This window comes from Xyrauchen texanus, chromosome 40 (genome assembly GCF_025860055.1).
Source record: "Xyrauchen texanus isolate HMW12.3.18 chromosome 40, RBS_HiC_50CHRs, whole genome shotgun sequence".
Classification (NCBI taxonomy): Eukaryota; Metazoa; Chordata; class Actinopteri; order Cypriniformes; family Catostomidae; genus Xyrauchen; species Xyrauchen texanus.
Genome location: NC_068315.1, coordinates 31,944,319 through 31,961,901, shown reverse-complemented (window position 1 = coordinate 31,961,901; position 17,583 = coordinate 31,944,319). Strand labels below are relative to the sequence as shown.

At 36.0% G+C, this 17,583-nt stretch overlaps 1 protein-coding gene across 7 annotated transcripts in view; it reads right to left on the bottom strand.

The window, feature by feature from the left end:
* Positions 1–470: 470 nt before the first annotated feature.
* The window catches only part of eef2k (eukaryotic elongation factor 2 kinase), a 34,612-nt gene continuing 17,499 nt past the window's right edge, over positions 471–17,583 (bottom strand). For 3 of the 7 annotated variants that reach the window (XM_052112152.1, XM_052112151.1, XM_052112155.1), the window contains 10 exons: positions 16,426–16,553; positions 11,790–11,988; positions 10,358–10,413; positions 10,146–10,223; positions 9,176–9,232; positions 7,573–7,707; positions 5,690–5,878; positions 5,205–5,329; positions 4,081–4,259; positions 471–2,385 (listed from right to left, as the gene is read on the bottom strand). In XM_052112152.1, the coding sequence (XP_051968112.1) occupies positions 2,276–2,385; positions 4,081–4,259; positions 5,205–5,329; positions 5,690–5,878; positions 7,573–7,707; positions 9,176–9,232; positions 10,146–10,223; positions 10,358–10,413; positions 11,790–11,988; positions 16,426–16,553 (1,256 nt within the window). In that variant the 3' untranslated portion in view covers positions 471–2,275. The remainder of the gene's footprint in view (positions 2,386–4,080; positions 4,260–5,204; positions 5,330–5,689; positions 5,879–7,572; positions 7,708–9,175; positions 9,233–10,145; positions 10,224–10,357; positions 10,414–11,789; positions 11,989–16,425; positions 16,554–17,583) is intronic. The other 4 variants (XM_052112153.1, XM_052112156.1, XM_052112157.1 and 1 more) reach the window with 3 other exon arrangements.

The following is a 17,583-nucleotide window of genomic DNA, read 5'->3' as shown; positions in this document are numbered from 1 at the left end:
CCACATCTTAGTAGGTCCTCGTGGTGGTGCAGTTACTCACCTCAATCCGGGTGGCAGAGGACAAGTCTCAGTTACCTCTGTTTCTGAGACCGTCAATCCACACGATCTTATCACGTGGCTTGTCGCTCATGACACCGCGAAGACTCACAGCATGTGGAGGCTCATGCTACTCTCCACGATCCACGCACAACTTACCACGCACCTAACTGAGAGCGAGAACCACTAATTGTGACCACAAGGAGGTTACCCCATGTGACTCTACCCTTCTTAGCAACCGGGCCAGTTTGGTTGCTTAGGAAACCTAGTTGGAGTCTCTCAGCACAAGCTGGATTTGAACTTGCGACTCCAGGGATGTCAGCGTCAATACTCGCTGAGCTACCCAGGCCCCAATAAATCAACTTATTCATATGAAAGATCAATATCAGTGAAAAGTCCTACTGTCAGAATGTTTGAACATAACCTTACATAAATTGGACATTAATAATTTTTTTTTATTTTTACAGATATTGTTGTACATTTACATCTGCATCCCAAACTCAGAATCAAAGCTTTACTGTCAAATGTGCATTTCTCTGTGTCAAAAAAATATGCCGGTTGGACGGTTAACCGATAATGGTGGAATACATAGGCCTGATTGGCTGCATGTTTCAAGGGCCGATTTTTACTCTCAGTCTAACCCTGCTGCTGTGACCATTAAAACGTTTACATCAAATACAGCCTCTTTGTGTCTATATTTTAATTAAATTCATTGGTTATGTGGAAAGGACCTTTGAGAAAGGATTGAAAAGTCAGAGTTGCTCACATTTGCTTGGAACAACCTTTCAAAGTACCAAAATGGCCAACGTTCCTTACGGCACCTTTAAATGTTTCTTACCATTAATTCAAGATATTCACATAATTCAAGTAATTCAATGACATCTTGGTGTGAATTTGGAAGCAGATGTGGATATTATTATTTAGTGTTGTTTTAAACAAATAATTAAAATATAGCCAGCAAAACAGATCACACATGCAACAGACTGTGGTGAAATCAAAAAGTTATGACATTAAAGCCTGTTTCTCACCACATGCCAAAGCAATGTGTACATGAAGCTGCAATGTAATAAGTTTAGCTTTCATACTGACAGCGTTTCTGCGGTGTAACAGAGCTGCAGCTCAATACAGAAAATATATTAATTAATTTGATTTCTGGGTAGCAATGTGGAGTACTCCCTTTAAAATAAACCATAAATTATAAAATGGTTTTCAGGAGTGGGCCGTTGAAAACTATTGTAAACTTCATCATCATACAGCCAAATTTTATATATTTTTTTTTTTACATCGAATGGACACTAAACCTCAAATTTCAGGATTCAATCAGATTTATTGAACAGAAACGGTTCGTGCACGTCACACTGCAAAACACATGCCAAACAAATATATTTTTTGGGTGATTAATTCACTGAATTGTATTATATGACTCCATAAAAGCCTATTTTGCAAAAGATTCAGTTGATAAATAGATTTATAGTGGATTTAAAAAAGTGCTGCTTTTGCATGTGATGTGAAACAGGCCTAACACAGTAAAACTCACAATTGTTAAAACTTAAAGCAACATCTTTTTATGCTTTACATCTATATAAATCAGATCTAATACAGCAAATGCATTCTATAGAAGTATGGTTAATCGGCCTTGCAAAAAATCTACAGTTCCGGGAAACTAGCCACAAATTTGCCACTCATTATTTTCATATGCAAATGAGCTTGTGATTCACCGCAAATGTTTGCCAGAAGTTTGCAGATCATCACCAGTAGTGGTGAACCTGCAGCAAACCTTTGGCAACAATGTACAATTTGCTTGTGAAAATGATCAGTGGTGAATTTGCCATGAACTGTCAATTTTTGTAAGGGCAGTGATGCTGCATTTTAAAAGTCACAACAGGTTTATTAAGGAAACATTCAACTGGCTTTTTAGAAACATGAATATGAAATTACTGACAGGTAAAGGACATATCCCAAATTTTCATAAAGCAACCTGAACAAACTGCACAAGTTCATGACTATTCTTTATGAAAAGATAACCAGGATATAATTTGTAGTATTTAGCACCTCAGTATAGCACTGATCCAGAATCAACATTTCTATTCCCTTATCACATTAATTAGAAAAGCATTATCCCATTATAAAATAGTTTCTCTTAAGTCAAAGTGACCCAAGGAAAATGTAAGGCAAAAAGAGCATGTAAACTGAAGTTGGGTGCAAAATATTATCCATAATCATTGGCGCATCAGCGTCTTCATTCTTCCATCATGCCATATGCTTCCTCTGCTTTCATGTAGTACTGACTGGCCAGTCTGCCCTTCATGGCCTCCATAGCTGCATCAGCTGCCTCAGTGAAAAGATCACCTACAAAACAACATGTATCATTTAAAGAAATCAAATAATGCTAAATTCAAATAATAACATGCTACCAACCACATAATTATGCATAGTTAGTTGTAGTATAGTAAAATAATTAGGTTTAACAACTTCTAAAAGGCAGGAGAAAATAATTCAAATAAAGAAATAATTAAAAATTCATAAAAAAAGTCAGTGATTAAAAATAATAAAATAAATAATAAATTATATATATATATATATATATATATATATATATATATATATATATATACATATACATACATACATACATACATACATATTTGTCTACCAAATCAGCATCAATTAGGTGTAACCAACATGCAGGTAGCCATTCTTGTGTCATGTGACCAAAAAAATAAATAAAATAAAAAAGTTTGTTTCATTTTTGTTTTTAATAAGAAAAAAGGCCCATTTTGTTCGGGACAAATAGAGTAACCCCAAGAAAACTTTTGGATATTCAAGACTGAAAAATTCATGGTATTTGTAAACATATAAAAAATAAATAAATCAATATAAAATAAAAGTATAATATATATATATATATATATATTTATATATACACACACACATATACATATATACACACAATATAAGGTATTACTATCAAGTATAAGGTATTAAAATACTTTGTTGCATATTCAATACATTCGAGTGTACACAAATAGATAATTAATGGCAAATTGCATATATATATAAGCAATATCACATGAGCAAGAGTGCGATATGGCCCAGTGCTGATTTAGGGCCATATAGCACGATTGCGATGAACAGTTCAATGAACAAGTACATTTTTTAAAATTAGGTCATAAAAGTACGGTCATAAAAACGCATTTGTTTTTTACATGCCGGATCAGAATCTGCCGTTGCTGGTTCAAAACAAATGATGCGTCCAAGCCTCCGTTAGTAATTCAAAAATGTCACTTCAGAAATAGTATCGTGGTTTGTGCTGTTTCGAACAAGTTATATAGATAAACAAGGATGGATGTGTGTGTGAGAGAGAGAGAGAGAGAGAGAGAGAGAGAGAGAGAGATGGAGCGTGTGTTGCCTGTTGCCACTCCCAAGCAGAGATTCTGTCAGCTTCCTGAAGTTCAGCTTTCTCAGTGGAAAAATAGCATCCAAGAGGGGTTATTTCTCCCTTTTCACGGAAGCCGGTGCACAAGTGACGATCACTATAGAAAGCGCAATGTTCTCCACCATTTTAAACAGCACCCATTGTGTAATTAAGCAGTCTGTTGTGTCTCTCATCTGTGATGAGAAATAATTTGAAGTTGTTCATTTAAAGCGGTTTAAAGCTATTTCCTAGCTTTAGTAGTGTATTGTAGTAAGCGATCATGAAGAGCTGTTGTATGTAAATGGCTGACGTGGATTCACTTCACGTCACCTAACTGGCTCATTTTACACACAAAAATTATCTTTTGGCACCACATGCTGTCTAACATATGTATCATAAAAAAACAAAAAACAAAGACAAACCATTGCTCTTAACAGATCTGCACTGCTCTTACACTTTAGTTTAGAATGGCAGGAACACAAGCGGAGTGATACACACACAGTTAAGCGTCCGAGTGCTAATGGTGTCAGAATGTCTCTCGTCCCACGAGACTCAAGGACCGGAACTAACTGTTGGAACTAACTAACAGGCTGTTCATGAATCTAGACTGAGAATGTCATGAATGTTACCTGCTCTTTGAGGGTCTGCACTGAGGTTGAATCCTCCCTCCTGGTACATCTCACCCAATCGTGCCAGAAGAAGGTAACGTGGCTCATCCTGCATGCCGTCAAACTCTCCCCCCTCATCATAGTCTGTCATCTTCAGCGCACAGTCGTACCAGTGCACAGCCTGTTTCCAGTCCATAGTCCTGGTTTTTTAAATTTAGTCATACCAAATATGATTGTTGCGAAAGAAAATGAAGCCTTATTTTTAAGATCTTTGAGATTTTTGCATTGTGGCATTATTTTCATGACTATTAAGCACATTTCCCCCGAATTTTCATTCCTGTAATGCATAAAGATGTTTTACTTTTTTTTTAGTAATTCCCTTTATTGTCAATAATGATTCTTTCTAAATTCATACATAACGATATTCATACATACATACTTTCAATTGACATGAATTAAAATTAGTACAACCAATACTACGATGGTGTGCAAATACTTTACATCTTTTTTTCACATTGCAGTAATGGAAATTACTGTTTTGGATTACTTAAAGGGACTATAGTCTTTTAATCCATGTCTTCTGAAGCGATATGATAGGTGTGGGTAAGAAACAGATCAATATTTAAGTCCTTTTTTACAATAAATCTGCCCTTTTACATTCTTCTTTTGTTTTTGGCAATTCATACTCTTGGTGCATATCGCCACCTACTGGTCAAGGAAGAGGATTTATAGTAAAAAAGGACTTACATTTTGACCTGTTTCTCACACACGACTATCATATCGCTTCAGAAGACATGGATTAAAACACGAGTCCTATGGATTACTTTTATGTTGCCCTTATGCCCTTTCAAAGTTCTGGTCACCATTAACTTGTATTGTATGAACCAACAGAGCTGAAATATTCTTCTAAAAATCTTTCTGTTCTGCAGAAGAAAGAAATTCATACACATCTGGGATGGCATGAGGGTGAGTAAATGATGAGAGAATTAACATTTTTGGGTGAACTATCCCTTTAATTTAATTGGGGGAAGGGGTTTCATTATTGTTGTTAAAGTAACGTCACAAAGCAAGTTAAATATGATGTTCTTAGTTCCTAAGACATATTGGTCCATACACATTGAAAAATGGATCTATCTGTTTCTCACCTATCAGAGGAGAGGTTAAAACCGGTGTCAAATGCACGTGCCACTAGAATCATACTGGGTCTGTCTCCTGCCTCAGCAGCCTGAAGCAGAAAGCGGAAGCCCTTCCTTCTGTTCTCCTCTGACGCCTGTGATTAGACAACATAGGTATGACAGAGGGAGCAAAAGCAGGGCAAAAAGACACTAGAAGATCAAGACTCTTGCTCTGTTCCACAAATAAAGCTATCGTATGACTTTGGAAAATGTTAAATATAGTGCATGCGTCATATGGACTGTTTTATGATGCTTTTTGGAGCTTAACAGCAGTGGTCACTATGAACTGTCATTGTATGGAAAAGAGCTGCACAAAGATTCTTCAACAATTCACCTTTATGTTCCACAGAAAGAAATAACAGCACACAGGTTTGGAACAACATGAGAATTTTCATTTTTGATTTAACTGTTCTTTTAATGCCTATGCTGACTACACAAAGAGGAAAGGGATGCACCTCTAATTCGATCTCAGGAAGAATATGATGTGGCAGCTGAAGATAACATTGACCGAGAGAAACAATAGCCTCCAGCTCCCCACACATAGCAGCTCTTTCCATATGATACATAGCAGAGTCTTGGTCCCACGGGGCGTCCTTCTCACAGAACCGCCCGGCCTCATGGTACCGGACCATCGCTAAATGAACCTTAAACCATAAAGTATATAAATGAAAATGCAGATGAATATCAACTGGTTAATAAAAACACAGCTAGAACCAGACAGAATCTGTGGACTGTACTTTTACATTTTCTTTACTGATATGATTCAGTGTTTGTTCTAGTGATATTTCCTCTGTCTGTGCACATCTCTGAAATTCATGACCTGTGAGAACTCGGCTGGTCGAAAAGCGTTGATGATTGATTAAAACTAATCATGAGTGTGGTTTGGACGGGAGGTTTTTTATTTACAATCGCACGTGCCAGATGAGAACTGTGCAAAAGTACAGTTTTTTAATAAGATTCACAACACAATCTCCACATGCCGAACACAAAAGGAAAAATGTTAATTAATATCCTGGTCCATCTATTCAATACAATGGCTACTGACAGTGAATCACTTCAAAATAACATGTTTTGTATGTTTCACTGACTCAAATGTTTGCAGATTTATTTGTTTGTTGACATTCTTATGCATTTACTTAGAGTTATAACATTTTTAAGTTTGAAGTAATTTATTGGTAGAAAAATGCTTATTCTATGTCTTCTCTTTGTAACACCATGGTCAGGTTTGATTTCATAATGACATGAACTGCAAAAACTGACACTTCAAATCAATTTTAAAATGCTAAACTTTGACAAATATTAGTTTAATAATGTCTAAACATCTATCCAAATGCACATCTTGTGATAAAATATAAAATTAGGTTACAATAAGTCATCAGACTATACAGTAGGTGGCTACAGCCATCTACTGGCTGTTACTGGCATGACTGGTTTTCAAGTCATGTTATTTATATTTTATTCATCTGCCTCCAATTTATGTCACATTCTCATATTTTCTTCATGTTTCAACTTATAGAAGTGAATGTTCTGAATTATTTTTGTAATCTTTTTATTTGCTTATTTGTACATGCAAATTACTGGTAAAGTTTAGAAATGTACATGTTAATAAGATCAAAATTTCATAAAATCCCAAAATAAATAATTTGATTGTTTTTACTTCAGGGAATAAGAAATGGTTTCATCATCATCATCATCATCATCATCATCATCATCATCATCATCATCATAAAAAAAAGGCTTACACATCAAAAATGACCATGAATACCAAAGGATTGTGTCATTTTTCAATACCATAGGAGGGTTAAAAATAAACCAAAAGTATCATAAATGTGTCATAAAAGTGGACCTTTTAGTATTAAAAACTATTTCTCATGATAACGAGAGCCACCGTGAACAAACGTCTATTAGAGTTCTCGTGTACATGCAACGGATGTCAATATTTTTACAAAAAATTACTTAAATGTTAGGTAAATGTTATTGTACAGTATACCTTCAGAAGACTTGGAATACTACTGTATTGAATACTGTAGAGTACTTTTATTATACGTTTGGTTGTTTATTAAGCTGTGAAGAGAGTCACTTCCAATTGCCATAATATTGATAAGATGGACCATGAATATTCATTAATGTTTATTTATTTTTTATTGTTATATGGAAAATAAATAAGGGTGAGTAAATTATGACCGAATTTTCATTTTTGAGTGAACTGTTCCTTCATAATAAAACACACATGGGGTTGGGGGTGTGTAAAAGTATGTGAATGATGGGTGATCCAATTCTATGGAAAGTTCTGCAGCCCCAGATTCCGTGTGGGTCTGGATTGGGCTCAGTTTCTTACCTTGCCTAGGATGGATTTACCAATTTTTCGCTCATGGACAAAAGAGTTCAGTCTCTCCACTTCCATCGTCACACAGGAGGATCTGTGTATATGCGAGCGAGAGGAATGGTAGAAACTCCATTTTTCTTCTGTCAGCTGAGAGGTACAACAAAAATCAACTTATAAATTAAGAGTACTAGGGCAAAAAATAACAACATTCACTATATCAATTGTCCCATGTCCTAATGTGAACAAGACATATACTGCATGCATTTCAGGTGCTGGTCACAGAAAGGAGGATATTTAGTGTTTTCACACATTATTGGCTAAGACCAGGGTCAGAAGTTAACCAGGGTTCAGGAGAAAAACTGTCACGAAAATGTATGAAAATGCTGAAAACATTTAAAAGGCGGTTGCAAAATATAGCCCTAGAGTGAATATTTTTGTCTCTTATAAAACATTTGATCATTTTATTTTATAATATCTAGTGATGGGTTTAATGCCTCTGCAGACACTTTAGTGACCAGTAGCTTTCATATATCTACATTCATTGTTTCAAGGCGATTGTTTTGAATGTGGAGCTAATAATAATTAATTTGCTAAAAAAGAAAAATAGTCAATATTCAAAAAATATAATTCTGGGGTAAATATTGCCCTGTGATATAAAGTTAATATCTGACACTGGTTTATTGTGCATAACGAGGAAACTATCTATCTATGAATACATATAAATGTGCTTTTACAGCACTATAGTTTAGAGCAGTTGGTGAGATCAAATACAGTGTAAAGATGATCTGTGATTTGTTCCTCTACATGACAAATGTGTCTCATTTGATATTGCTTTTTTTTTTCTTCATGTAAAATGTTCCTAGTAACATCTATACAGAGAGAGAGAACAGAACTAACATCTGTGAGACCAGTCTGCACTTCAGAAAACCACAAAAATAAACAATTAAAATACTTGAACTGTACGGCACTAAAAAGGCAATCCTGACTGTGGAGAAAGGAATGCAGGAAATCATATGCAGGTCTCCCACAGTTTGACCACTGAACTTCCATGACTTTTCTGTGTTTTTTTTTTATTATCAGATTGCACACACAAATATCCCTTTCAAGCCAATGAAACTGAGCATAACTAGAAAAAACTATTTTCCTTATAGAAATTTCCATTGTTTTCTAGGCCTGGAAATCAGTTTTAAAATTCCTTGATATTTCCAGGTTTTCCATGACCGTGAGAACCCTGCATATGGGTTACAGGACAGTTTATAGTTCAAGAAAGGAGTGTTTGCCATTAACTGGCACTGGTGAGGTGATGAAAGAAAGATGAGATTATAAAGGTTAGATCAGCAGTTCTCAACTGGTTCTGCTCCAGGACCCAGATTTTAGTAACGACCCATCATCAAAACGGTTTATCATAAACCATCATAAACAAAAATTCACCAGTTAAGAACAACTGTGTTAAAGTTCATGCAAAGAGTGAGATGGAAAACGTGGGGTGGATTACAAAGATGGCACCTTATAAATCAATGTTCTGTGAGAAGGAAACTGATAAGCATTCATTAAAATGATGAGTGACTCTATCATGATTAGACACAGGGAACTAAATTAATGGTTTTGTAGTTACCCGACGAACACTGTCTTCATCCGATTCTGAGTAATGTCTGCTGTAGAAGGGGCGTCCCTAAATGATGACGTATAAAACCTACATCACATATCTCAAGAGCCCAAAAATTATTACTTCTGAATTTCATGATAGATGCATTTAAGAACAACACATAACAATATACAGTATGTAGTGCAATATTTTCTGTAGGGCAAAAGACCTGTCCCTTCTTTTCTGAAGTAAAAAAAAAAAAAAAAAGCAAAAACAAGGTTATAGTGAGGCAATTACAAATGGAAGTGAATGTGACCAATGTTTGGAGGGTTTAAAAAGCAGAAATGTGAAGATTTTATTTTTATAAAAGCACTTACATTAATTCTTCTGTTAAAATGTATTATCTGAGTTGTAAAGCTGTAAAAATTATATTTTTTACGGTCATTTTGTGTTTTAGGGATTGCAGCATTATGTTGTCTTTGCGATTAAGTTGTACATTTAGATATAACTACACTGAAAAGGATAGTAAGCAATTTTATTACACTAAAATCATGCTCACACGCAAATTGTTTATGTCTTGTGGCTATACTTACGAAACAGTAAATATTTAAACGTTTACAGATTGGCCCCCGTTCACTTCCATTTTAGGTGCCTAACCCAGATTTTTTCTTTTTTAAAAGAAAAGGACAGACATGTCATTGTGGTAGCCAACATTATGTCACATATGCTGTTGATTAATCTTAACTTGCAGTAGACCTGAAATATTCCTTGAAATCAATTTAACAATGTTTGTTAAACTCATCACATTACTTACATCACTCATTATTTTTCAAGGCATAAAAAAACACATGTACAAGATCAGTGATTGAATCCCAATTAGCCGAATAGCCATTTGCTGAACTGAAACTCTCACATTGGCCCTGAGCTATCGTTATTATTGAGCCCCGCATTTTTAATTTACATTACCTCATCAGTGAAAGTTAATCATAACAATCAGTACCTGGTTGTGATGTTCAGCAGGGTCTCCCTCACTGCGTCTCTCACTAGGGCAACCGCTGTCTCCTCCATTCTCTGAGTCCTATGAACACAAGTACAGTAAATAGTACAGAACTATCAGCTTTCCATTGCTGTTAAAATAAATGTAGCTTTCATTTGAACTGTTTAAAAACATTGAGAAGACATTAAGTATATTGTGTTTCTTCAAAATCGGACCTTATGATCAGAGTTAGCTCGATGTGTTTCATTCATTTCATTCATGAAAGACCAACCTGAAAAGAAACAAAAGAGGGAGGTAGTGTTAGTGTTTGTTCAAATGAGAAAAGAGGAGAGATCCGGTGGTGCAAAAAAAGTATACTTCTAGACACTTTTTCCAAAAATGAAAATTCTCTAATTATTTACTCACCTTCATGATATCCCAGATGTGTATGACTTTCTTTCTTCACCAGAACAAATTTGAAGAAAAATAGCTTGTTATGTCCTTAAAATGCAAGTGAAATGTGATTTCTATTTTGAAGCTCCAAAAATAACAGACAGTCAGCATAAACGTCATTGATAGGACACCAGCGGTTAAATTAATGTCTTCTAAAGCAACACGATCACTTTTGGTGTGAAAAAGAGAAATATTTAAATACTTTTTAACTAAGAATCATTGTTCCGTTCTGCAGTGGTATGCGCATATGACATAATCGCATTGGCATTTGAAACATTTGAAACGTGAGAACTGAGGAACGTCCGACACAGCCGGTAGAGAAGCGCTGTTTACAAGTGAGGAGGAGGAACTCTGTACAGTAGCTTGGTTGATTTTGGTTTAGATCTGTATTTATCGGTTTACTCACAATGGTGCGTTTGTGTGCTTATCCTGTGGTCCTTATCCTTTCAATTTAAAAAGAGTTAAAAGTTCTTAAATATTTATATTTTTTTCACACCAAAATGGATCGTATCGCTTTAGAAGACATTAAATTTAACCGCTGGTGTCATATGGATTATGTTTAAGCTGACTCTCTGTGATTTTTGGAGCTTCAAAAGAGAAATCTCCATCCACATGCATTTTAAGGACCTACTGAGCTGAGATATTTTTCTATTTTTCTTTAAATGTGTTCTAGTGAAGAAAGAGAGTCATACACGCCTGGGATATCATGAGGGTGAGTAAACAATGAGAGGATTTTCATTTAAATCACACTAAAATGTATGATCATCATTGTATTAGATAACAAAATATCAAAGACTAAAATAGTGTTTGTCTAAACATATTATCTATTGATTTATAATTTAAAACCTAACAAATCGCAGTTTTGCTTAAAAAGTGCACTTGAGCTATGTTTCTTTCAATCTTATGCAATAACATGCATTTATGTGCAATAAGTGCAGTTTAAGTTTCCCAAAAATTTTAGGGGTCACTGTAAATTTATGGATACTCAACAAGTACAATACTTGAGGTACTTTAAGGATGAAAAGGAGTGCCGAAGTTGTTGCTGCATAGTAAAAATGATTAGTTCTGGTTGCATGACATATGTCAAGAAAAGTCCTTTATAGGATGTATCATTCATATGTCTGTCATCTCCAATAGAGTCCGATGTAGCATACTGACAATACTCTGTTTGACCACTTAAGTGTGTTCACACGTAGTACTACTGTACATTCCTACCCATGGGCGATCGACCCACAGCGATGCCCATACTGAGCGGAGAACAGGGAATAGAGTCTGTTTCACTGGTCTCATCCATTGAGGAACTCTCTGCGAGACGGAACAGGAGAGGAGGCATATGTCCGAGTGAGGTCGTCCTCACACGCGGAGAACCACACAGCTCCTCACAACCACGGAGAACAGTCCGAGCAGATTGCTGCTAATAAAGAAAATAATGAATTTACAAAAACTGTCGAAATCTGGGTTTAAATAATACAGATGCATAACCAATGGAGAAAATGTGTTGTTTACAGGACTCAACAATAAGTATAATTCCTGCTGGTCCATTCGGGCCAGTAGTTCAAATTTGTATTTGCCTTGGTGAATTTTTCATTGGTCCCGAGGCAAAAATGTAAATATTTCAACATATTTTCAAATTAAGTGTCAGAAGCAAAGTATATTTTTATACAAGCCAAATTTACCACAACTTATTTTTTAAATATTTAAGTCAAAAGTACTCAACATGAAATAATTAACTGAATAATTCTAAAAGAAACATTTAAACAGACTTTTTCATGGGGGCAAACAAGTGCTATAAATATATTTACTACGGTTTTACTCGCATTTAAAGGGATAGTTCACCCAAAAATGAAAATTCTCTCATCATTTCCTCACCCTCATGCCATCCCAGATGTCTATGACTTTCTTACTTCTACAGAACACAAATGAAGATTTTTTTGAAAAATATTTCAGCTCTGTAGGTCCATAATGCTTGTGAATGGTGATCAGATCTTTGAAGCTCAAAAAGCACATTAAGTCCTCATAGAGGGAATCCATTTCACACCAGTGGTTTAATCCGTGTAATCTGAATCGATCCAATCAGTTTTGGGTGAGAACAGACCAAAATGTAACTTCTTTTACACTTCATAGGAAGTATAATCAAGCTTGAAATCATGATCACCAAGGAAACTACTGTCAAGATTTACAGTGAAAAAGAAGTTACATTTCGGTCTGTTCTCACCCAAAACTGGATCACCGGATATACTAAATCGCTTCAGAAGACATGGATTAAACCACTGGAGTCTTATGTATTCCTTTAATGTTCCTTCTGATTTCTGGCCACCATTCACTTGTATGGACCTACAGAGCTGAAATATTCTTCCAAAATTCTTAATCTGTGTTCTGCAGAAGAAAGAAAGTCATACACATCAGGGATGGCAAGAGGGTGTGTGAATGGTGAGGAAATGTATCCAAAAACATAAGTATTATGAAAAACTATACAAAGAAGATGGTGATTATAAAAGGACTTCAATTTTGTATTTTAAACCAGTGGTTCTCAACCAGGGGGCCAGGACCCACTAGGGGGCTTCAGCACACTTCTAAGGGGCCCTCAATATGACTTAAAATAAGTTAAAAATAAGAAATCATTAAATAATCCTTAATTAACTTAATTCAAATGCTAAACATACTTTAAGATGAATGTCTACAAATTATAAACAGACTCTTTCTGAAACTTCTAGAATAAATTATTAATTATTTTAATCAGACACGTCTAGTTTCGGGCAAGGGGGCCTTCAAATATTGTCTTGGACAGTAGGGGGCCTTGGAGTCAAAAAGATTGAGAACCACTGTTTTAAACAACTGTTGTCATTGCTTCAATTGTTTATCATTATTTGGTGAATAATCTCTTAATCGAGGTAAACAATGTATCACATAATTGACATTTTTAGTTTTATTTTCATTTGTGTTAATTAACAACAATGTTGTCACAAAAAGACCTATATACAGTACATGCAAAACATGTTCCTGCTTTCCAGTGGAATTTCTTTATTGTTGTTCCATGTTTAGGGTAATTTTTACTTGCTGGGCAAACAGGCTTCTTTTAGTTCTCTAAAAATGATGATGAAATGCACTAATGTATTTTTTCTGCTAAGGTGTTGTCGATTGAGCTTAACTTGTATTAAACCCAGAATATACCTTTAAATACACAGTTTCATGCATATTGTTGCAAAAACATTATTGGAGATTGCACATACAAGGTACACATGTGAACACTGTTGCAGGGTAAGCAAAAGTTGCACATGTAGGCTTTCCAAAAACAAACTGAGCAAAGCTCTCCCTTTGACCTTAGTGACCCTATTCTAACAGGGAGCAGTGCATAAACCATGTCAGCAAAAAGCTGGATAGAAAAACGTACAACATTAGAAACTGTGTTTTCTACAGATATAAAGATGTTCTTTATTTATGAATTTACCACAACATGTAAATTTTTATATGATGCCGTATGTAGAACAGGAGAAAAGACAGACGTCTGACGCTGTTGGATTGTGTCACACAGTTTTTCCAAGTTTTTTAGATGGTGTGAAATTTACAACAACCTCAATTCCTAAAAAGTTGGAACAGTAAAGAAAATGCTAATAAAAACTAAAAGGAGTCATTTGTAAATTGTAATCCTTCTGTGATATAGTGAAAGCACTACAACAACACATCATTTTTTTACCTTGTGATTTAATAGGTTTTACTCATTTCAAATTAGAGGATTGCAACATGCTAAGTGATGGGAATCATAAGGAATTTAACAAGTCAGATTCTTCAAAACGATTCTGGTTTCTTAACGTTCCAATAACGATTCCAGTAATTTTTTAACTGCTTCTTTTCTTTAAGAAATATTTGGAAATGAAAAATGCAATTCTTATTGTTTTTACTACCCTCTGCAGTCTGGTACCAAATGATGAGATCATTCCAGGCTTCTACAGAACAGATATAAAAATATAACAATATACAGATTTTTAGAGACATAAATACAATTCAATTATAAATGCTAACTATACTTATTCCACTTATTACAACAAATCTCGTGTATATTTAATTACATATAGTCATATGAACAACCAGTCAGTAACTGCACTGTTTGATTAAAGTCTCACAGGTCTAAACTCACATGACATAACAGTAACAGTTCCAGAGACAGACTGGAACTTCAGGATTGTGATACTTCAACTGTTCTCATTTAATTTCAAGCTGGACATTAATATCTTGCGCAGTTGAAGAATACTTCTATACCGGACTACACCTGAAGTGCTGTATGCTTCACACTGTAGATTAAATAGATTCAGCTCATTAGAATCATTCTTGTGGGAATCGAAGTTTACCAATGTTTCGCGGTGTAGATTTGAGTCATTTGTTCTGGAATCAAATACACTGGTAACTCTGTGTGTTTTAAGCTGTAGAGAGTCATTAGAGGGCAGCGCTGCTGCAGAATTTAAAGATGGGGAACCGTTAACAGAACCTAAAGCCATGAAGATCATACGATTCCGGTATTTTTTAAAGAGTTGAACCAGTTCTTGGTTCCCAACCATAAACACGTCCCTAAAAAGTTGGGACAGTCAAGTGATTACCACTTTGTAACATTACCATTTCTTCTAATAACACTTATTAAGCGCTTGGAAGCTTAGCGAGCAAAATTGTCCACCAATTATCCATTATGTGTGCCACAGATTCTCTGTTGTAGACAGATCAGGACTGCAGGCAGGTCAATCTAGCACACACACTCTCTGCTTACGCAGCCATGCACTTGTAATCCGGGCAGTATGTGGAATGCATGTGACCTCTGATCACTCAGACATCACTGTCTTAAAAAATGTCATTTGTCTGTAATGGATATCATGACCCTGTCTCAGGAATACTTCAGTTGACCTTTGACGGCCAACGGCATTCGCCGCTGCATCCACAGATGCAATTTAAAAGCAGAAGCCATACATCAACACTGTCCAGAAGCGCCACCGTCTTCTCTGTTCTCGGAATCGTGTTTTGTGCTCCGATGAGTCCACATTGCAAATGGCTTTAAGAAAAAACAACAGTTGTGTTCTCAGGGGCAAAGAGGAAAACGACTATCCAAGCTGTTGTCAGCGTCAAGTCCAAAAGTCAGTGTCTGTCATGGTATGGGGGTGTGTCAGTGCCTATGGCATGGGTAACTTGCACATCTGCAAGGGCACAATTATTTCAGAAAGATATGCACAAACTTTGGAGCAACATATACTGCCATCCAGACACTTTCTTTTCCAGGGACATCCCTGTATTTTCCAGCAGGACAACACCAAACCACATACTGCCGGTATTACAAGTGCATGGCTGTGTAATCAGAGAGTGTGGGTGCTAGACTGGCCTACCTGCAGTAACCTGATGTTACACACTGGTAAAGACTCCACTGTCCTGACTTTTTTTAAGCCTGTTACAATCATCCGATTTGAAATTAGTATTTATTTAAAAGGAAACAAAAAAATTCACAAGGTAAAACATCATATAATGTGTTGTTGTAGATCTTTCAATATAGAAAAGGGTGAATACAATTAACAAATCACTCCTTTTTGTTTTTATTGGCATTTTTCATAATTTGGGTTGTAGTTTGACACGTCTCAAAAGGCCTGCATTATATTCCATTCTGTTCAGTGTTTGGCACCCCTCACTATTTTGCTTGCTCGGTTTGTTGAATGCCTACACGACCACAGCTTTATGCATGTACACACCGAGTTGACAGCATAAATGTAACAGTGAGCAACCTCTCTTACACTGGCCCTGGGTCATCCAGTCATCCTTATCGTTGAGCCCTGGGTACAGTTAGAGCATACATTAATATCTCTTTTTGTCAAGTACTGACCAGCAGTTTGTTGGTGCTGTCCAGTTGTGCTGTTTCAGCTGGGGATAGGTCAAAGCGGGTCAGACCCATACTCTTACAGATCTTATTACACAGGTGAGAGTGGAAGAAGAGAGCCATGCCACGCAAACCTGAAACACACACACACACACACACACACACACACAGCAAATATTATTACAATCAAAGCCAAGAAACTGTTCATCAAATTCAATAACTTTCAAAAATCAAAAAATACACTCAACATACCAGGCCAGGGAAGAGCAGTGGAACATTTGTGTTTGCATTTGCAATTAAAAATGAAAATATGTGAAAGCAAATTTTAACCCATTCGATAAGATATCGATATGCAATAGTCAAAAGAGTAATTTCTGCCTGTGAGGAATGTTGCAACAAAGAACATGTACATGTCTAATGTCTGTTTTGCTACTGCAAAATCGAGAGCACTCAAACATTAGAGGGGTGCTGTGGACATGTTGCAATCTTCTTTGTATGCTATGCTGTGTGCAAAAACAAAAGAGACCGGTAGAAACTGATGAGATTAAGAAAAATGCAAGATATTATTCTGTTTTCCCTCAAAGACTGTGAGCATTTAGTCGCTCAACACTGACCAGTCACTTTATTAGGTACAACGGTACATTTACTTATTAATGCGATTATCTAATCATGTGGCAGTAGTGTAATGTATAAAATTAGGTATGGGTCAGGAGCTTCAGTTAATGTTCACATCAACCATCAGAATGGGGAAAAAATGTGATTCCAGTGATTTATGCATGATTGTTGTTGCCAGACGGGCTGGTTTGAGTATTTCTGTAACTGCTGATCTCCTAGGATTTACACACGCAACAGTCTCTAGAGTGTAAAGAGAATGATGCAAAAGGTGGAATGGTGGAAGCTGCCTTGTTGATGAGAGAGGTCAACAGAGAAGCCAGACTGGTTCAAGCTGAAAGAAAGGCTATGGTAACTCAGATAACCACTCTGTACAATTGTAGTGAGCAGAATAGCATCTCAGAATGCACAACATGTTAATCCTTGAGGCGGATGGGCTACAACAGCAGAAGACCATGTCGGGTTCCATTTCTGTCAGCCAAGAACAGAAAACTGAGGCTGCAGTGGGCCTACCATCTGTGTACCTCATCAGAAATCAAGATTAATCAGACC